General features: G+C 42.7%; 1 protein-coding gene across 1 annotated transcript; it reads right to left on the bottom strand.

The window, feature by feature from the left end:
- Window positions 1-12,133: 12,133 nt before the first annotated feature.
- Window positions 12,134-13,672, bottom strand: TIGD4 (tigger transposable element derived 4). The gene has a single exon (XM_062199061.1). The coding sequence runs from the start codon at window positions 13,670-13,672 to the stop codon at window positions 12,134-12,136; it is 1,539 nt and encodes a 512-aa protein (XP_062055045.1).
- Window positions 13,673-22,353: the final 8,681 nt, after the last annotated feature.

The following is a 22,353-nucleotide window of genomic DNA, read 5'->3' as shown; positions in this document are numbered from 1 at the left end:
TCTCAAGTTTTAGTGACTTTTAAAAAATTTCCAATGCAACAAAACAAAACCCTCAAACCTTAACAGCCTCAAACTTAAAAAGAAAAAACAAAACCAAGTAGTATTCAAAGGCTAAACTTATCCAAGGATCCCTCAGGCCTTCTGAGGTTGACAAGGAGTTTGGGAATTGCTCTGCAGAATTTTGAACATCTGGCGTCCTGCTCTACGCGGTGCTGCTAAGTCATTGAAAAGTGTTAGCTTGTTAGTTTGCCTGATTAAAAACATAGCGGCGAGTCCCTCAGGTCCCACAAACACCGCCAGCAGCACTTAAGTGATCCCGGCACAGTGAAACATTCTCTGGGCAGTTAATTAGGAAGGATGCCTTTCCCAGACGCCAGGAAGTTTTCCAAGGGCTCAGCAGTTTGTGTCTATCACAGGTGCTATTGAAAGTTGCCTGAGCTTGTGGTGAAAGTTCTCACAGTCAACAAGAATTAGAAGAATGATCCTCTAGCCGGAGACATGATGTGAAATGAAGTCCGTTTTGTAAGAAGTCTAGCTTCGGAATCAGCAAGGCAGGGGAGGCACCACCTGGGGCGCAAGCATCCCTTGTGAGTGCTGGTTTGAGTCCCAGCTGCTCCACTTCCGATCCAGCTCTCTCTCTGCTGTGACCTGGGATAGCAGTAGAAGATGGCCCAAGTCCTTGGGCCCCTGCACCCGCGTGGGAGACCCGGAAGAAGCTCCTGGCTCCTGGCTTCGGATCAACGCAGCTCCGGCCATTGTGGCCAATTGGGAAGTGAACCAGTGGGATGGAAAACCTCTCTCTCTCTTTCTCTCTCTCTGTATGTATGTAACTCTGCCTCTCAAACAAACAAACAAATAAATGTATTTTTATCTTTTACTCTAAAATGGCTATGGAATATAATTAAAATACCAAAGAAATTATCCAAAATAAAAAAGTAAAGACCTTATTCTTTGTGTGCCACGTGTCCTATAATATGTATGAAGACTTTACCCTTCCTTCTTTGGCCCCCGCCTGTCTCACAGAGCAACACAGCTTATTAGTGTACTGGCTCAGAATTTGTTTAAAAAAAGAACAGGAAGTCATTTACTAGAGAATCACTTATTCTCCAAATAAAAATTTGTTTTGCCTCATCTCATTTTTTTTTCTTACTCAGTGTTTTAAAATCTTTTTGGGGCTTCAACCTTAAAATACAGTTTTCAGGTAGATTATTATTACATTATTCCCAATAGCCTTGAAGATGTTTTTTCCATTAATTAGGATAATTTCTGGTTAGGCCATTTAGTTAGAGCATTTGCCCAGCATCTGTCCATGAAAAACCAAGTTATTACTCAGCTTGTGTTTCCTTATCACAAGCTACATGCATACATTTTATGAGGAAGGGACTCAAGACTATTAATTGGATATTATTAAAATCTATTTTTATAAAGATGTATGATTATGTATTTGCTCCATATATATATACATATATATGACCCTTTTCTACCAAATTATAATTTGTGATTAGCATAAATTGGTGTCGCCACTAGGGGGTGTGTGTTTGGTGCAGGGAAGTTACTAGGATCTTCAGCAGGTTCAGCTCAAGTTCTGCTTCAAGTTTAGCTATGGGAGCATCTCCTTTCCTCACTTCCACTCTCCCCTGAGGTCTCCAGGGCCCCACAGCCCTTCTTAAGGTGGTTAAAAGTTATGGGGCCGGCGCCGTGGCTCACTAGGCTAATCCTCCGCCTGCAGCGCTGGCACACTGGGTTCTAGTCCCGGTTGGGGCACCGGATTCTGTCCCAGTTGCTCCTCTTCCAGTCCAGTTCTCTGCTATGGCCTGGGAGTGCAGTGGAGGATGGCCCTGCACCCGCATGGGAGACCAGGAGAAGCACCTGGCTCCTGGCTTCGGAGCAGCACGGTGCAGCGGCCATTGGAAGGTGAACCAACAGTAAAGGAAGACCTTTCTCTATGTCTCTCTCTCTCTCACTGTCCGCTCTGTCTGTTAAAAAAAAAAAAAAAAAAAGTTATGCTCCCCACACGGGGAGCCCGATTTTGAAAGCTAAGTGTGGAATGAATCATTTCTGCAAGGTGATCACCAAGCAAAGTACCTGCAGCCCTCTTTGGAGAAGCCATGAGGGGGCAGGACCACTGATGGCAGCCCCAGGCTCCAGCAGCGGACCACACAGGCTCCCCGTGGAGGCAGCTCAGCCCCATAGCTCTTTGATCTTCAAGTGGCTCTGGCTACAAATCATCATTATTGGGCCATCCCCATTGGTCTCTCTGCTCTCGCACCTTTCTCTCTCCCCACCCCTGGAAGGAGTCTTTTAATGTTGGAATTTCACTCTACTTTCCCCAAACCCTAGTCTCTCTAACATTTTCCTATGTTCAGAGTCCCATAGTTCTGCTTATGGTGTAGACTTGCCAAACAAAGATGGGACGTCTTCTCCCTCTCTTCCTACATTTGTTCCTATACATATACAGAAGTAGCTCCTGTGTATAAGCCGTAACTACAGGACAGTCCCTCCAGGGCCAGACCCACCTCATCTCTCTCTTCCTCCCCACACTCTCTTTCAGTTCTTTAACTTGTTCAGGCCCTCTCTTGCCCAGAGCTGAGCCTAGATGGGTCTTCTTCCCAGCATTAGGCCTTGCCTAGTTATCTTCTGTTTATCATGCAGGTCGCAGATCCTAGCTCCTGTCAGTTCAGCAAATCCTCCCCAGTCTTGCAACCAAGTCAAATCCTCATACTCGTATCAGGCAGCGGTACAGAAGCAGGTCCCGCTCCTGCAGAGCATTTGTTATAGTGGCAGCGTTATGTTTGATGGTGTCATTATGGAGGAAGATATGCTTCCCCCACTGGACTGCAAATTACATAAGAGCAGATATATTGCTTTTCCCCGTCGCCATTAAATCCTCAGTGCCTAGCATAATGAACATCATGGGCCCTTGCTGGATAATTAGGCTTTTTTTCCCTCACAATAAACTTTAGCGTCATTAGGCTTGAGTCAGTTTTATTTGTGAAAAGCTCTGGAGTACCTAAGTGAATTCGGTAAGATCCATCTGAACTTCCAAAGGATTTGATTTTGAGTCACTCAGTCTGAGAGGACAACGATCAACTTCAGAAGAAAATAAGTCAAAGTTGAAATTTCTCAGTCTAAGTACAAGCAGATATTTTAAAAGGTTATTAGCCTTGTAGCCAATGTATATTGCACATACCACACAGTTCAGGAATGAAAAAATATGCTTTTTTAAAAAACAAAATAAAGCGGCTGGTGTGTAGAACACTGGATTAGGGCGTCACTTACGGACTGCAGGTTCCAGTCCTACTGTTCCATTTCTGATGCAGCTCCCTGCTAACACACCTGGGAAGGCAGCAGAAGATGGCCCAAGTGTTTGGGCCCCTGCCACCCATGTGGAAGACCCAGATGGAGTTTTGAGCTCCTGCATCTGTCTGGCCCAGCCCTGGCTGTTGTGGCCATTTGCGGAGTGAACTAGTGGATGGAAGATTCTCTCTCTCTCTCTCTCTCCCTCTCTTTCTCTCTACTGCTTTGTCTTTCAAATTATATATATATATATATATATATATATATATATATACTTGCTCCCAATCCCCCAGTCCCAATCAGTAGAAGTTGATTAGAATAACTAATCTTGCCACTTAAATATAACTAGGTATCCTTTGGTTTCAACTTCAGTTTCTTCCTGGTGATTCAGACATCGTTGATTTAGACTCTCCCAGTACTACCTGTGGGTGCAAGTGCAGGACTTGCTCTAAATGGAAAGGCCTGGTATAACAAAACAGCAAAGTGGTTAGCATGCGGTGTGGAACAAATAGCTCTCAGCAAAGCACTCTGAGGGCTGGCAGATGCACCTCTGGATCTTCTTTGGGGTACAGCGCCTCATCTGAGCAGGCAGTGACAGGAAAATGGCTCTCGTCATTTGGCCCAGTTACCTATTTTGCAATACAGAAAATAGGGTGTGGTGCCAGCCATGACCTTGCTTTAACAAGAGGATTTCGTGGCTTACAAAGAGGAAGTTAGGGGAAATCACAGCACAACACAACAAAAACCTGGTCTACTTCTAATACCAGAAACAAGACTGTAACTTTGCATGAGCAAATATTTAATCACACCAACAACCTGCTATATATTTAATAGACAATCTTGGAGAGACACAGAGGGCCCATCTAACCGTCCCACCTTTTAAAAAATCCATGCTCTTGTAAAGTTTTGAGAACTAGGAAAAAAATAAGTCGAAGGGGAGCCAAGTGGGACCCTTATGCTTTAGATTTTTTCCCCTGGGACGTTGGCTAGGAGTTGTCTGATCAGGAAAGTTGGCTCTTACAGACTTTGGCTAAAGCATAAACAGGAACATGTAATTCATAGTATGTTAAACCAGCAAATCTAGTTTTTCATCAACTCAATATTATGAGTAGTTCCTCTTTTACCTGGCAAGGAAAATTCTAACCTTGTGCTGATAAGATGTTCAACAAGGAAAAAAAAATCACCGGAAGAGGAGATTTCAATAGAATTTGCAAGTCAAATTGAGAAAAGACTCACTTCAGCTGAGACCAGTAATTCAGCATCTATACCCAAGAACAAAAGTTGGAAGTTTGAGCCTAGATGTTTCATTGAATATAAACAAGCATACTTAATCAGTTCTCTTGCTACCATTTAAATGGTTTTCAGTATTTTGCCTTTTATTTATAGTGTTATAAAACAATAATTTTTAAATCTGTTGTTCTGAAATACAGAAAGCTCTGAAAAATGTTTTTTGTAATTCACTGTGTGGGAAATCCCAACATGAACTTATTTGGCAATAAAACCTATGAAACAAGGTATGCATTACCTTTACAAGTCTGACTTCATGTAAACATTTATTTTCATGTACACTGGAAACTTATTGTTGGATTGTGGGATGTTGTTCTAATGCCCCATGGGAGTGTAAAACTCACACACGGTACATATATTATATATCATGCTTTTCAAATCTGAGAAATTCTGAAACCCATATACTCCCAGGATTTTAGATACAGGACAATGGGACTGCATGCATTGTTAACAAAAAATCTTAACACTTTTATTTGGATAAATTTATATCATGTATACATATTAAGTCAGATTTCTGGGTTTGAATCCTACTCTGGCATCTCTGAGCTATAGTCGCTACACTTACATTTTCTCAGCAGTAAAATGAAGATGATAGGAGTCGGGGTTATTCTGAAGATTAAATGAGGTAACTTGCAAAACACTCAGGACAATGGCAATTAGTCAGCATTTAATACATGTCAGCTACAATTATAACACAAGAGTGTCCCAACTTATACACAGTGCATCTTTGCAACAACACTATAGCCAGCCGTTATGTTCCTGTCTATATTTGGTATTATTGTTCTTGTAATGTGAGAAGCCAAGAAAAAAAGGTATCCTATTCATTGTATTGCTTGCATTTCTTTGATTTCTAGTGATGTTGAAAATATTTTCATTAACAATTTTTTACTTAACTTCTCTTCGTCATACTTTTCAAAAAAAAAAATCTCCTTTATTACAAGGTTATTAAAAATCTTCACCTTTATTTTTTTCTCTAGTAGCTATAAGTTTTTTTGCTCATTTAGTTCCTTCCTTTCTTCTTTTATTTTAAGAGTTTAATCCCTTTAGGATTCATTTTGGAGTATGACTTTTTTTTTTTTTTTTTTTGACAGGCAGAGTGGACAGAGAGAGACAGAGAGAAAGGTCTTCCTTTTGCCGTTGGTTCACCCCCCAAATGGCCACTACGGCCAGCGTGCTATGGCTGGCGCACCGCGCTGATCCGATGGCAGGAGCCAGGGGCTTCTCCTGGTCTCCCATGGGGTGCAGGGCCCAAGGACTTGGGCCATCCTCCACTGCACTCCCGGGCCACAGCAGAGAGCTGGCCTGGAAGAGGGGCAACCGGGACAGGATTGGTGCCCCGACCGGGACTAGAACTCGGTGTGCCGGCGCTGCAAGGCGAGGATTAGCCTAGTGAGCCGCGGCGCCAGCCTGGAGTATGACTTTTAAAAAAGTTCTAGGGCTGTCATTTTGGTGTGGCTGGTTAAGCTGCTGCCTGCATTGCCAGCATCCCCTATGCGCACTGGCTGGAGTCCTGGTTGCTCCACTTCCCATCCAGCTCGCTGCTAACGGCCTAGGGAAAGCAGTAGAAGATGGTCCAAGTGCTTGGGCCATTACCACCAACATGGGAGATCTGGATCAAGCTTCTGGCTACTGGCTTTGGCCTGGCCCAGTGCTGGCCATTGCAGCCATTTTGGGCAGTAAACCAGCAGATGGAAGCTTTCTCTCTCTGTCACTCTTTCAAAATAAAGAAATAAATCTCTAAAAAAAAAATTCTATTCAGTTAGCCGGTTGTCCCAATACCAGTTACTGAATAATCCATTTTTGTCTACCACTGAGTTAAAGCTATTTTTACCATAAATTCTTTTTTCTAAATATCATAATTATTTGGTTGATCTATTTATTCTCTTGCCCACACCATAATGTTAGGTAGTTATTCCCTCATTTTTATTTTCCAAGATTTTCTTAGATACTGATATACATTTATTCTTCCAGATGAAAATCAGAGTTCTTTTGCAAAGTTGTCAATGAAGTGCATTGGGATTAATTTGGAGGAAACTGACATTTTCCAATATTGAATCTTCCCATTTCTTCAAGGTGTATGTTTCAAGTCTTTGTAGCCGCATGTGATTGTGCGTTTCAAGTCTTTGTAGCTGCAAGTGATTGCTAACAGCGACATCTGACAAATTTTGAAAAATGCATGCCCTTTCAGCTTTTAGCAAGTAGAAACAACTGATTAATACGTGGCTATCTTTATTTACACTAGGTAACTGTAGTGGACTGAAGGCTTGCACCCTCCCCACCCCACCATTCATATGTTGAAGTCTTCACGCCTCAGTGTGCTCTTTGTGAGTGGAGAGGTAATTATGGTTAGTTGGGGTTCTCATGATGGGAGTAGTGCCTTTGTTTTTTTTTTGTTTTTTTTTTTTTTGTTTTTTTTTTTTTTTTTGGACAGGCAGAGTGGACAGTGAGAGAGAGAGACAGACAGAGAGAAAGGTCTTCCTTTTTGCCGTTGGTTCACCCTCCAATGGCCACTGCGGCCGGCACATCTTGCTGATCCGAAGCCAGGAGCCAGGTGCTTCTGGTCTCCCATGGGGTGCAGGGCCCAAGCACTTGGGCCATCCTCCACTGCCTTCCCGGGCCATAGCAGAGAGCTGGCCTGGAAGAAGGGCAACCGGGATAGAATCTGGCACCCCGACCGGGACTAGAACCCAGTGTGCTGGCGCCGCAAGGCGGAGGATTAGCCTGTTAAGCCAAGGCGCCGGCCGGGAGTAGTGCCTTTGTAAGAGACTTCAAAGAGCTTACTCTTTCTCCATGTTCACACAAATATGACATGAGCACACAGAAAAGAAAGTGGCATTCTGCCTGCCGCCAAAGAAACCGACCACGCTGGCACCCTGATCTTGGACTTCCAGCTTCCAGAAGAGTGAGAAAATAAATTTCTGTGCTTCAAACCACTTACTCTTCGGCATTTTGTTACAGCAGCCTGTGCAGCCTAATAGAGCTGTGTATTTGTTTCTTAGTGTGCACCGGACTTTGGGTTACCCTAGGCTTCACAAACTAATGACAGCCCAAGGAGACAGGCCAAGTGATTCAGCTGATGTGGCAACAGAAAGAGCTACTTTGTGATAAGTGCTTATTTTATTCTATTGCTTTGCACAAAGATCATTTCAGGAAAAATAAAGGTTTCTCGGTTGCCTTACCCCCTATGCAAAATGAGAACAATTTTTTTGAGCTGAATAAATGAATTTCTAGAAGTGTTGGCTTCCCTATCTTACTGTATAGAATGCCAACAGGAAAATTGTCATTGACCTTCAGGGACCAGTGTTAACATCTGCACATACCTGGCAGGACTGTAACCAGGTACAAGTGATAGAAAAGTTGCAGGAATTGCTTCTTGCCATATCCAATGTGTAGCTTTACCATCACCGACTCTAGCCAGTTGATGTTTTACAAAGCACTGGGGTACAGCATGCTTCAAGACTACATCCTTGGCTGTCTGTATTGGCCATGCCCTCAGAACGCTTCAGTCCTTATCTCCATCTGTCTTCCAGGCAGGCAGAGCAGAGCAACCCAGCTGAGATAGGGTTAGCCTCTCCACCAGCAGGCCTTCTCAAGGGCTGAGCAGAATCCTGTGGCTAATTTGGTGCCTGGCTGCCCAGTTCCAGGCCTTATCATGGCTACCCTGAACACTTGTCATTCCTCCTGCATTTCCTGTTGGAACCAGCCCCCTTCTCTGCGGCTTTAATAAAAACCCCAGACCATCTTCACTAGGAAGCATGGTAGTTCTTGGGACTCAAAAAGTCTGCTAGGTCCTCATGCATCCATAGTACACTTTCTCTTTCCATTACCCTCAAACTCGTCCTATTTTGATAAAGCACTGGAGAGAGCTTTTGCTGACAGTAGCATCATGGAAACACCTTCCCAGCCATTTCTTTTAGTTGTGGAGTATGTTAGAGTTGAATACATTTGCATGCAAAATTTTCACCTTCAAGTTAGATTCTCATGAAGCATTATCAGTCTCATTTGATCAATGGAGGATCAGGGAAATCTGTCTCCCACAAGGAAGTAAAACCTGGGGCTAGATTTGGTTTATTCCAGTAAATGAAACTCTCTCGGAGAACCTCTCATGTGCACCAAACCGACCCCTCTCCCTTCCCTGCCCCAGGCCTTGCTATACTTTGATGGCAGAATCTTCACTCAGCAACTGGTGCAGCTTCCTGGATGACTTCCGCCCCAGAGAACCCTGCGTCCCTGGGCTCCAAACCTGCCGGCAGGGTGTGTGGTGCTGACCCTGCTAAGGCCCACACCTCTTTCTGCCAGTCCCTACAGAACTGGACCGGCCGATGAAGGGGACATCTGTGGTGTCTGCCGGGAAGGCCCTCCTCCACTTCTCTCCCTCCCTTCCTCCTCCTTCTGGATAATATGCCTTGTGTACAGTGAAAGGCAGAGTCCAGGTTTGATTTCAAATCCAAAGTGAGGAGTCAGGCAGGCAACATGAAACCTACAGGCCTACTTTATCCTGAAGCAAACCTTTTTTTAAGTTAAGTTCTGTAGCTACTAGCAGTGAAGCAATGTCCCCAATTCAACACATGATTTGTTTTTGATGAAAGAAGCAAAAACACTGTTGGAACAGTAGGAATTTATAAGGCAAGAACAGTGAAAATATGCCCCATTTAGTTAAAAACAAATTGCAAATCAGGTTGGTTTTTTTGAAAAGACAAGTGCCATTTAAATTCTGACTTTGTATAGAAGATAAGGGAGGAACGTTGTAGAGAGCACTGAGGGTCTATGTCCTTGGAAAAGCTAAATCCTGAAAAGTGTTTCAAAAATTGTTTAGATGCCTTATACACTGCACAGAAGAATGCATAACATCAACACCTTAATCTTTCATTTAAATCTACAGGTTCTTTTTCCAGTTACTGTATAGTAGCTTTGTCTGTTTTTTATAGATTATAATGAGAGAAAAAGAGGGAGAGAGGGGGAGGGAGGGAGATCTGCAGAGGCTGAGTCAGGACTTCAGCTGGGTCTCCTACGTGAGGGACAGGGTCTCAACTACTTGAGCCATCATTTGCTGCCTCCCAGGGTGAGCACTAGCAGGAAGTTGGACGTTGCATTCCAATACAGGATGCAAACATACTTAGCGGTGGCTTAACTAGCTGCACCACAAGACCCTACCTAATACATATTTTTTTAATAAAAAATGGGCTATGTTATTTAGGGAAAAAAGAGTAGATGCTTTCATCACTTTGGAAATACTGATTCTTTAAAATATTTTCAATAAAGCTACACTGGGATGCCCGTAACTGGGTGGCATAGAATGATGAGCTCAGAAGGTTTTCCAGCGTTTCATCAGTAACAGTGTTCTTAGAAGGAGCTTGTAAGTGGCGCTATCAGCATGCGTCCTGCATCTTCTCTGAAATACTTTTCACTTCAGTCCCGAAACTCAAAGGCAAAAATTAATAGAATTGTCATTAGAGAGTGCAGATGAGACGCACAGTGGTATATAACTCGAGGATGTTTAGTGAGGTCATGACGTAGTACTGGATTTTAGTTTGGACAATGAGATTTTACCAGTCATTTCATCTCTCCAGGTTTCAGTTTCCTCATTTGTGAAAATGAAGATAATATTTGCTTGTCATAGAATATCTAGGATTATTAAATAAAATAGATAGATGGCCAGCGCTGTGGCTCACTAGGCTAATCCTCCGCCTGCGGCGCCAGCACTCCGGGTTCTAGTCCCCTGGTTGGGGCACCAGTTCTGTCCTGGTTGCTTCTCTTCCAGTCCAGCTCTCTGCTGTGGCCTGGGAAGGCAGCGGAGGATGGCCCAAGTCCTTGGGCCCTGCACCTGCGTGGGAGACCAAGAGGAAGCACCTGGCTCCTGGCTTCGGATCGGCGCAGCGTGCCGGCCGTAGTAGCCATTTGGGGGGTGAACCAACAGAAGGAAGACCTTTCTTTCTGTTTCTCTCTCTCTAACTCTGCCTGTCCCCCCCCCCAAAAAAAAGATAGCAAAATAGCATCAAGTGGAGAAAGAAAAAGAAAACATACTGAGGACTCAATATATGCCAGGTACTACAGTTACAAGTGGAACTCTTCAGGTCCATGATTCTACCAAATTAAAATTTTACATCACTAATAAAATGCTTCAAATTTAAATAATCCAATTTTACTTTGACAAAAGTTCTTCTTAATAATAAGCCTCTTAAAAGGCTTATTGTTAAAAATTTCAAAAGCAGAGTAAATCAACAGTGGAAAAGCAAAATGCTTCCTATATACATTTCCTTTCCTTTTTTTTTTTTAAGTGTTATCCCTTTTTATCTAATTTTTTAATTTACTTTTTAGACATTTCCTTCAAATGCATTAGTACTGTCATATAAGTATTCATCATAAAATAATCTGTGTGTTTTACACTTTTACAAATACTTTTCAAATAGGACCCTAGGTTTGCTGTAGTAAGTGAAATAAACATATTATTTAAAATTTAAAAATGGAAGTCTGACATATTTTTAGAATTTTCTACTGCTTAAAGACTTTTATAGGCAGAGATAAATAATTTCATATCTTAAAAATTCTGTACACAAAACTTCCTCAAACATAATTTTAATTCAAACTGTTACCAACTTTTTAAAAAAATATTAAACAGATCAAAATGTGCTGGAAGGATGGTTAGTTTTTCCTGAAAAGAAAATGCAGTAAAATCAAGAAACAGTTAAATATTATAGGTTAAAAGCTTGGGCTGTATGATTAGAAAAATAGCACCGCTTTTTTTTTTTTTTTTTAGTAACTGCACACATATCTTCACATTTAGTTTTTAAGAATATCATTAAAATACAAATATCATAAAGTTTAATAAATGTTTCAATAAAATATTTTTCTATTTAAACACACACATACACATATAAATATTTAGGAAAGAATCATAGCTTCTGGTTACAGACGACAAATAATTCTCAGAGTCTTAGCCTTTCATTTGACCTTATACACACTATCTTGAAAGTGGTAAGACATATATTTGTAATCAGTAGGTGTATAGTTAGGCCAGATTTTATTTCTAGTAGCTTCTCAAATTTCCTTATTAGGAAGGTTAGTCAGTTATAAGAAACATAATTTAAGACTACTTTAATATTTGACACTTGTCTATTTTAGATATATATAGCAGATGTCTTTATAAAAATAAATATCTATTGATAGACACTTCATTTCTTACACCAAGTAGATAAATTAAAATATCCTAAAACACGATCTGAACTTTAAAAAAACACAAAGAAAATCACAGTCATCAATTCAATGTGTTCGAATCAGATAGCCGCAGGATTCTGTTCACGTCTGACACACAAGTGTCAAGTTCAAGGCCTCTGAAATATATTTTCTACATCCCTCAAACGTTACTAAATAGACTTTTGGATTTTTAAGTTATTTATAATTTACTAGGGAGTTTTGGTATTTAGACTACAGACTTGCAATTAAACCAAAAATCATTAGTTCTTTTTTTTTTTATGTTTGTGTTTCTCCTTTACATACTTTATATAGTAAAATACAGCAGGACAAGCCATTACTCTTTAGAAGTTGTACACTACTTAGGTGATAAAGAGTTAAGAAAATTTTCAAGGTCTGCTAAAGAATTGTGAAGTTCATCATTCATGTCTTGACTTCTAAGAAATTTCTTAAGAGTATCTAAAGCAGTTATGGCCTCATTTTTTGATGGTGCAGGAAGTTCAGTTCCCAGAGATGCACCCTCCTCCTCTTCATCAGAGGTACAGAATCCATGTTCGTCAGACTTACTCTCTTTGGTACATAGGGAATCGTCATTTGGTGCCACTTCGCACGTCTCCAGATCATCGTCCAAGGCAGCATACTCCTCTACAGACAAACCTTCAGGGAAGTCTGCCTCAGTGCCCAGCGCCTGAGCAACAAAGTCAAGAGGAGCCTCTCCCTCTGCACTTGGCGCCTCACTTTCTTCCTTTGGACATTTGAATCCTGCCTCTTCAAAGCTTTGAACAATAGTCTCTGTGGTTACAGACCTCCAACAGAGGTGCAGTGTATCAACTGCATCTAGGAGCGAAAACATAAACTCTTTGCTGCCTTCAACGGAACTTAAAAATTTCTTGATAAGGCAATGCCGATATTTGATCTTAAGGCTTTTAATAACACCTTGTTTCATAGCTATAAATCTGGGAGATAAACATGACGGAAAGAAGGCTAACTCAATGGACTTGAGATTCTTTACCTCTGGATGTGCCGGCAAAGATTCCACAAAAATCACCACTCTGCGTTGCTGCGCTTGAAATTTCTCGTCAAGTGTCTGCATCCACTGCTCAAATATATCGGAGGTCATCCATGCCATTCTGTTAGCTTCATAATGCACAGGCAGTGACTTAATACCTTTGAAACAATGTGGATTTTTGTTTTTTCCGATGACAAGCAAAGGAAGCTTCTCTGAGCCGTCCATGTTTGTGCCAATCACCAGAGTTACTCTGTCTTTGTATAACTTTCCAACAGAGCATGTTTCTCCTTTAAACGCAAAGGTATTTGTAGGTAACATTCGATAAAGCAGCCCAGTCTCTTTTATATTAAAAACATTTTTAGGTTGATAGTCGTTTAAATAATAAGGAAGTACATTTTGTTGCCAGACAATCGAAGGGTCTACTGGTACACCTGTAGCTTCTGCAGGTTGAGCTCTGAATACCAAACCATACCTGGATTTAAAGCGATCCAGCCAACCATTACTGCACTTAAAATCATTATGGCCCAGTTTCTGGGCAAAATCATTAGCTTTTAGACGCAACATTGGACCATTAACTGGTACATTCAGACACTGTGCGATGCGATACCATCTCATTAACGCCTCTTCCAGATCAGTGTAAAAAGCAGTCCTCAGTCTTTTTCTCTTTGGATCAAATCTCAGAGATTCAAAGGCTTCTAGAACTTTGTCTTTATTCTTCATGATAGAAGACAGTGAATTTTTCTTTATTCCATACTCAGCTGCAATTTCTGCTTTTTTCTTGCCACTTTCCACTGCGTTTATGATGTCAATCTTTTCCTCGATGGACAGACTTTTCTTTTTCTTCACTGTTACAGGAAGGGCTGGGGTGTCTGCAGGAGCTTCTGCCATCTCCACTGCTGCTTAGGAGAGATCTCTTACTTTCTGATGTCTGTTTCCTTAATTAAATTAGTTTTCCAGGATGATATAGGTTGCGGCTTCCTAGCCCACTACATGTATCAAAAGTTGGTATCTATCTAATAGCTTTTTCCCTCAGTACACTTATGAATAAATATACTTTCCAAAGGCTCTCAAGAAGAACAATGTTAAATACAAGTAGAATATTTGAGAAGAGAACTTCCCTCCCAGGACCTTGTGCTGCTCAGTTTATAGTTTATTCAGAGTTCCAGGAGTCAAGTTAAAATAGAAATCTCATTAGGTCAAACCTGTCCAGTCCTGCTGGTATATTTTTGGAACTTCAATCCTTTAAGATGATCCATTTTATCCATGCACACATTCAAGCTTCTATTAATTCTCCACAGGAGGCCCCAGAGATAAGAGGAAAAATCGTTCAGAAATTTTCATGCAAAATGTTACTCATTCATTTCCAACTCTCTTCAGGGTAGAAAAGAGAAGGGTAGAACGTCTAGAACTTCTAGAACATGCAGTGTATCTTCTTGTCTCTTGAAAATGTAAAAAAAAAAAAACACACACACATAATTTTAGAACTGTCAAGTGAATATGAAGAATTATTTGTACTTACAGCAATAATTATGCTTTCAATAACAACAGAAAGAATGGGCCATGTTTTTGAAGGCACAGTAACCAAAGCTTCTAGAAGAAATGCTTACCTCCAAAGGGCCTCGCTGTACAAAGCTCTCTAGCTCTGCTCTGCGCATTTGGATTCTCCCCTGGCCTCTGAATCCTCTGTAATATATACTTCTTAAATAGATAAATTTAATCTGTTTTGAAAATGTGGCCTTACCAAAATTAAAGAACTAAAAATGATGCTGGATAGATCTCTTGGTGGCTATTTTTTCCACGAGGACACAGACTGCACCCTCTGACTTCCCTAAACGAAAGACACAGCCAGACAGTAGTCACAAGGTCCAACTTTTAATAGCGCGTGGAGACAGTCTGCTTCACGGGAGTCTGGTGGAAAACGCTTCACCAAAACGTCGAGTGATTGATAATTCCATTTTTAAAAAAGTGAAAACCCATTCTACCCAGAAGTTTAAAAACCCAACAACTTTTGTATATACTTGACACGTTAGCTGAATGTACACAGACGAAAAATACTTGAGGAAACGCATAGAATAGGCAAATTATGAGAGAAACAATGCAGAAAGAGCTAGACTAAGAAGGGAAGTAGAGTGACCCTGGGTCTTAACCTCTACTTCCTATGTGAATAATTGACTGTGGAGCCAGAGAGGTATGAACTGAGAAGTGACTCTCCACTTAGTACTCAGGTGACTCTAGGTCATCTACTTATATTTATATTATACTTATATTTCTATTATATTTATAGAAATTCCCTTTTCTATAAAGTGGGATAACTACAAGGGCCTGCCTCGCAGCCTTACTGTGCATTAAAGGAGTGGAAAGCAGTCGGCAAGGCATTTAGCACCTTAAGAGAGTGTGCAACAAACGTATGGTGATGATCTCCTTATCTTCTCTCTCTTGTTTTTTTCACTATGTGAATCTAATCTGCAATTCAGGAATTTTAGGAAACCCCACTTGCCAATGGAAGCAAGGATCTCACTGTGAATACATACTGAAAGCAAACAGTACTGAGAGCAGTACCAGTGCTCCAGCCCGGCTCCCCTCCCAGTCAGTCAGTTTTGCTTGCACCTCCCGCTGCCTAGCTAACAGCAAGCTAATTTGATGAGCGGTGTTAATCTACCAGGTGAAAGCATGGGCACCATTCATTCTTTGTGTTGTGCTCCCAGGTCCCCAGGCATCTTCATGCACAAACATTTTTGACAAAACTCCTTGTCAGAACTCATCTGCCCTTGTTGTTCAACCCAAAAGAGTAATTTTTATCATAGGGATTACAACCACGAAAGGAGTTTTAAAAAAATTGCTATTACCCAGAGCTTTAGTTTCCCAATTGCTTTACTATCCATATTGCAAGTAACTAAGGAGGAAGGTAAAAATGAATTTCAGTGGTTACACAGTGATAATGTGGCTGAGCCAGCCTGGAGTCCAGGTGTCTAAATGTCAAGTGCACACTCTTCTTGCTACTGCTACACCACAGTATCCTTGAGTCACATGGATGGGGCCTCCTCCACAGTTACACAGTCTATGCTCCCTGGACCAGGCCAGCTCAGCATTTCCAGTGTCTATCCAAAACTTAAAAAACAAAAGCAAAAAACCCATCAACATCAGTCCTCCATGGAAGGACAGGCCATTATGAATTCTGTGAACACAAATATTCAACCATTAGAGGAGGTTTACTTTTCTAAGTAAATAAGATTTATCCATTCAACTAAAAAACCAAAAATTGTGCTTATATATGGGATCTTCCTGTACATTTCCTTGCAACTTCCTGTTAATCTGCAATTATTTTAAAATTTTCTAAAAAATTAAAAAATATTTTATTATTAGGAAAATACCAATCTTCAGAAAATGAGGTAGCAAGAACTAATTTTTCAAAAAAAGGCAAATCAACCAAAACTACTCTCTAGGAGAAAAGTGAATCTCCTAGCTTCCCCATTCATACTTTTTTTCTGTCTACCTTATTTCATTTGTCAGAAGTAAATGCTATTTCAAATAGCAAAGATTTAAGAAAAAGTTGCTTGAAATTCTTCTGACCCTATTTTAGTAAAAGAAATATAACAATCATAATCAGAGATGATTATCTTGATCAAACTGAAAATAGTGATGTATCTTTATTTATGAAGATAAATTTTCCCCTGAGTTAACAATATTATTTCCTCTGTAAATAGCTGTCAAAGATACAATTTTCCACGGCAGGATACAACAAAACTTTATTCTTAAAACAATTACATTTCTAATGCCAAACCAGATAAGTCAGACTTTTTCCCTAGAAAACAATAAGGTAATAATGCTGTCTCATCCAAGATGCTGACATTTCTCCAGTCTTGCACAGAATGACATTTGGGATACTTATTTATTTATTTTTGCAGGGAGTAATGGCAAAAGTTATACATCTCAGAAGTACTCATCCTTCCAATTAAGCTCATTAATGATTCTCCCCCTTGCAAACATTATAGTAGATAAATGCTGTATTACATTTTAGGGAATATTTGCTCTTTGTCAACAGTTAAGCTAACCAAAGAATGGGAATATCCAATTCACTGATAAAGATGCCCAATGAACTTCAAACAAACGCATCAACCCTACTACCAATAAGTGAAACATAAATCTTTTAAACAGGAGATACCTTTTTATTTTTTGTTCTTGTCTATCAGAACTACAATATCTTGTGTTTGTCAGGGTGCAGGAACATAGGGTTCTAAGAGACATTTAAATTGGTACAAAGCTTATTGAGGGCAAATTAGCAACACAACACAAAAATCTTAAAAATGTGAATAGCTTTTTACCTAGGAATTCTATATCTAGGATTTTATCCCAAAAGGTCATGGATATAAAAATAATTTCATGCAAATTATTCATTCCTTGTTGCTACACAACAAATTATCATACACTTAGTGGCTTAAGACAACACTACAGGGTTCTGTTGGCCAGTAGTCCAGCTGGGTCCAACTGGGTCACCTACTTAGGCTGAGTCAAGACGTCAGGCAGAGGCCAGGCTCCCACCTGGAGGCTGTGGGGAGAATTTGCTCTCAAGCTCATTCAGTTTGGTGGCAGAATTCAGCTCCTTGCTGTGGTGGGGTCCAGGGCTCTGGGTTGTGTTGCTGGCTGTTTGCCAAGGGCCACTCTCAGCTCCCTTAGGAGGTGCTCTTCGCTTCAACAGCAGTGAACATTCTCCTGCAGAATCTCTCACACTTTGAATCTGTGACCTCCTACACAGACACCAGCCGGAGAAAACCGCTTGCTCCTAAAGGGCTTGAGTGAGTAGGTTAGGCCCACTCAGATTTCTTCCTTCTGATTAATTCAAAGTCCACTGATTAGCAGCCTTAATTCCATCATCAGACTGCTTTGCATGTAACATAACACAATGTGGGAGTGATCTTGTTAATGGGAAGGAATTACACAAGGGTGAGGGCATCTTGGAACCTACCTATCACACCAGAACGTTCTTCACGTTGTTGTTACATAATTACATTCAAAACTGGAGATAGCCTAAATGTACAATAACAAGGGTTAGTGAAATACATTAAGGAATATCTATAGGCTGAAACACAATTAAACATACTAAAGGAGACTCATTCATGACATGAGGAAAATTCCATGATATATTAAGGGAAGGAGAGAAAATATAAAACAATATGACAACAAATACAGCATCTACTGAAAACTCTATGAGGTTAGAGGCTCACAGCTACTCTCTCCTACAGAGCTCAGTATCACAAGCAGCAGGTTCTGAATAACAACCTGTTCTATTAAATACATGAAGAAAAAAGACATCAATCAAAACGCCAAGTGCTCCCGCTAGGTAACTTAATTATGAATAAGTTCAGTTTTTTTCTTTTCATAGTTAAAAAATGTGTAACTAGCAGCCAACTGTAAACCAATACTAGGAAATCTAAAGCTGGCCTTCTTCCCTTCAGAGTTTCTAGGGGGTAGTAAGTTACTCGCCTCTTGCCACGCGCTTACTCTCTGACAGAATCAACCACTTTTCAGACTTCAAGCACTCGAGTGCTCATTGTTTTCCACAGACAGACAGACACTACATCCACTTCACCCTGCCTGTTCCATGACCCTAAGCAGCAGCCGTTGCTGGATTCTGGAACGTGCCGGGTGTGTAGTGGATAATAAATTTTTATAATCCAAGCCACATTATTCAGTTTCCTGGTGCTATGAGAGAATAAAACCAGTCCAAAGTTCAGTCTCCTAAAAAGGATCTGACTTATCATGGGAACCAGACAGGCAGAGGCAGTAATTGATGCAGACTAAAATAGGGGCGCAAATGAAGGGATGCAGGACCAAGGAGGTGAGAAAGATGAGTTCTCATAGGGAGCGTAACGAATGGGGTCGTGGTAGAACTAACGCTGAGCTCAACCACAGGGCTAGGGAAGGCAAGAGCCGGAAACAGCGCTGCTGCTAAGAGTGCGGAATAAAACAGAGAGGGAAATCACAGCTGAAGCCCGTTAACAGTTCTCCATCACTAAAGCTTTACGCCCATACCTACGCTGATATCCACGTCTGTGAGTTTCCTACATGAGCACGCTCCCGCCACTACATAAAACAGCTGCACTGGCAAGCAAGACTGGGGCAAGCCTCACTAAGCTCCGAGGGCTTGGATGAGGAAACAGACTTCAGTCAGTCAGTACGCCACAAGTGGCAACAGTGCAAGAGTGACAGGGTCATACAGGAAGCTTCCCTCAGTTATCAGAATAAATGCTTAGGGGAACTCCTCTACTTTTGTTTACTTAACATGAGGTATCTACTCCGCGTGAGAGAGAAAGAGAGAGAATAAAAGCTCTGCTCTGTTGGTTTACTCCCCAGAGGCAGTAGCCAGGGTTGACAGGCTGATGACAGAAACTCCAGGCACTCTGGAATGGGGCCTGGGCATTCGGAGCATCAAAGGCCAACCCTGTCTTCTGTCTTTACAGACTAGTGATACTGGCCGGCGCCGCGGCTCACTAGGCTAATCCTCCGCCTTGCGGCGCCGGCACACCGGGTTCTAGTCCCGGTCGGGGCACCGATCCTGTCCCGGTTGCCCCTCTTCCAGGCCAGCTCTCTGCTGTGGCCAGGGAGTGCAGTGGAGGATGGCCCAAGTGCTTGGGCCCTGCACCCCATGGGAGACCAGGAGAAGCACCTGGCTCCTGCCATCGGATCAGCGCGGTGCGCCGGCCGCAGCACGCCTACCGCGGCTGCCATTGGAGGGTGAACCAACGGCAAAAGGAAGACCTTTCTCTCTGTCTCTCTCTCACTGTCCACTCTGCCTGTCAAAAATTTAAAAAAAAAAAAAGAAAGAAACTAGTGATACTGAGAGCCCTCACCTCACTGTATTCATCAGTGCACAGGTGGCATCTGTGTGTAACTGAATGAAACGTGCATGTGCCTACTGTACAGCTATTGAAAGATGCTACGCAGTTCTAGTAACTCCACTGTACATCTTCGCTTAGTGCACTGGTTGGGGGCTTCTTACAATCTTCCATTATTTAGCATCTTCCTATTGCAATACAGGGCTTGTTTCCAGAGCGATTACACTGTGTGATCAGCATCCTAAATCTCTCTCCATGAAAAGAGAAGCAAACAGTGATACAATTTGAGATCTCACCAGAATTTTCAGAGAAAAGAGCTGAAGATAGAATTTTCTTCTCTCTCTCCAGAAAATAACACTGACAAGCAACAGTCTTCAACATCTAAACCAGAGATAGTTGGCAACACACACAATTAATTGATTTAGAAAGGAATTTAAAAACAACACCCTTTAACTGGCTGCTTCCTTCCCTTGGTCACTGACAGATTACTAGAATTCCCCACTAGCCCTGGGAATAATCAGTACCCAACTTTTCAAAAGCAGAACAAAGGGCCAACGACAGTGTAATGGTAAATGAGCAGGTGATCTCCATGTCTAAGTGTGATTTTCTTATCTCTTCAAATGCCAACTGAAAGAAAAGCAGCAATCTTCTGTTCTTCCTAACAGAGTGAGCAGGCAGAACGTCTCAGGCTTGTGGGGAGGGGGGTTAGAGCAAAGAAGAAAGGAAGGGAAACACAGGCTACCACCTAAGCAGGGCCAGGTTTAAAATAAGATCTTTCGGGGCGGTTCTGTGGTGGCGGGTGCTGGCATCCTACATGGGCCCCGGTTCTGGTCCTGGCTGTTCCACTTCCAATCCAGCTCTCTGCTAATGGCCTGGGAAAGCAGCAGAAGATGGTCCGAGTCCTTGGGCCCCTGCACCCGTGTGGGAGACCCAGAAAAAGCTCCAGGTTCCTGGCTTCAGACCGGCTCAGCTCCAGCATTTGTGGCCATTTTGGGAGTGAACCAGCGCAAGGAAGACCTCTCTCTGCCTCTCTGTAACTCTGCCTTTCAAATAAGTAAATCAATACATCTTTTTTTTTTTTTTAAATAAGATCTTTCAGTTAGCATCAAATTTTCCCCCTCGATCCAAAGATCACTGGCTGCTGTTCCTTAAAATGAAGGAGGAATTCCACTTTTTCTGCCACCAGCTGAAGCAGCTTCCTATGTTTTCACAGAGCCAAGCACGCTGACTTCCCTCAGGGCGGTAGAAATCACGGAACGATTAATCCCGTGTAATACTGCGGATGAGGACTAGCCATACTCAGTGCCACACTCACTGGACTGAGGGGTACCAAACACAACTAACGGCATCTTCACCCAGCAGAAGTTGGCTCCGGGGTCCTCAGAATCTCTCACCGAAATCATCAGCAGCTATCAAGGAAAGGATCCTTGGGAAGGCCAATCAGTATAGCGGGTGGGCATCGTTCTAATATAAAGTCACACTTGACTAACTTTAGGAGGCTAATATCCCCAAACTAAGAGGTGGTGGGCAGGCAGCCCTAGGCAACAGGCAGCTAAATGATTATGTCCTAGTTATCCACGCCACTCAAGCTCACCGTCTCCTCTTCCAAGTCATCCAGCCTGCAGACTAACACGTGTTCTCAGCTACAACTTCTGTAGCTACTCTGCTCCGACTCAGTAAGAGCAGTGACCATTCTAGGTCGGGATTCTGTTTATCACTGAGAAGTCTAACGGGCGGGCTCCAAACCAACAGAGTGGTTTTGACCAGGGAAATCCACGGTAAGCTCTGGGATGGAAGTTACAGTCTGAGTGGTGTGTGTGTGTGTGTGTGCACACTCACTTCTTTTTTCTGTTGTTAAAGACAGAGCCTTGTAAGGAAGGGTGCTTTACAACTCAGACTTGTGTTTTGGGATTTCAGTGCTGTTTTCGGAAGAGGTGGTATCTTCAGATCTGAGACGGTATTGCTATGTTTCAAACATTTGCGGTGTCTTAGGTATTTACTATCCGTGAACCTGCAGAACAGAGCCGCGCCGGGATATTTTACTAGGCTGAAGCCTCCTGGGAAGCGGCGGGGGCAGAATTCTGCCTTTGGGCACTGCGGTCAGCTAAGGTGACAGGGGAGAGATCCAGATCAAAGAAGGCTGTGACTGTGCACGTGCGCTTTCGCGTTTCTGCAAACCAAGCGGGGGTCAAAATGAGCAGCGGAGGCTGTGCAAGGAAAAGCAGCCCAGGAGTCCCGAGGGCGGACCGACTGTCTGCCCTGCAGGGAGAGGAGCCCCGAGCCGGGTTCCCTCCCTGCAGCGCACACGGGGGACGGGCTCGGAGAGAGGGAACCGTTCAGAAGTTTCTGCAGGGAGCTCAGCGATCTATTTAAGATGCAACAGGGCGAGCAAACAAAGTGGAGCCCGGGCACCTACACCAAGAAAGGAACGGGCAGGAAAAGTGTTAGGGACCCACTGTCGGCGAGCGAGACCAACCGAAAGCGATCCGAGACCGAGCAGGAGCTAAGGGCCGGCGGGCGTGGGGGTCGCTCCCAAGGGAGTGGGCGCGCCAGGCGCTCGCACCCCGTCCGCGCCCTAATCCCCGCGTTCTCTCCACCGCCTCAGCCCCCGCCGCGGGGCTGGAATAAGCTTCTCCGCGGCCAGGAAAGCAGCTCTGGCTCGACTGTGGCTGCACGGCGGTGAGCTCCCGCCGCCTCCACACCCTCCCGGCACCGGCTCACCGTCTGTCTGGCGGA

Source organism: Lepus europaeus, chromosome 8 (assembly GCF_033115175.1).
Source record: "Lepus europaeus isolate LE1 chromosome 8, mLepTim1.pri, whole genome shotgun sequence".
Classification (NCBI taxonomy): domain Eukaryota; kingdom Metazoa; phylum Chordata; class Mammalia; order Lagomorpha; family Leporidae; genus Lepus; species Lepus europaeus.
This window is presented reverse-complemented; position numbering and strand designations above follow the sequence as displayed.

Excerpts from the sequence above, each read along its gene's own strand:
- TIGD4 (XM_062199061.1), bottom strand. The coding sequence starts at position 13,672 with ATGGCAGAAGCTCCTGCAGACACCCCAGCCCTTCCTGTAACAGTGAAG.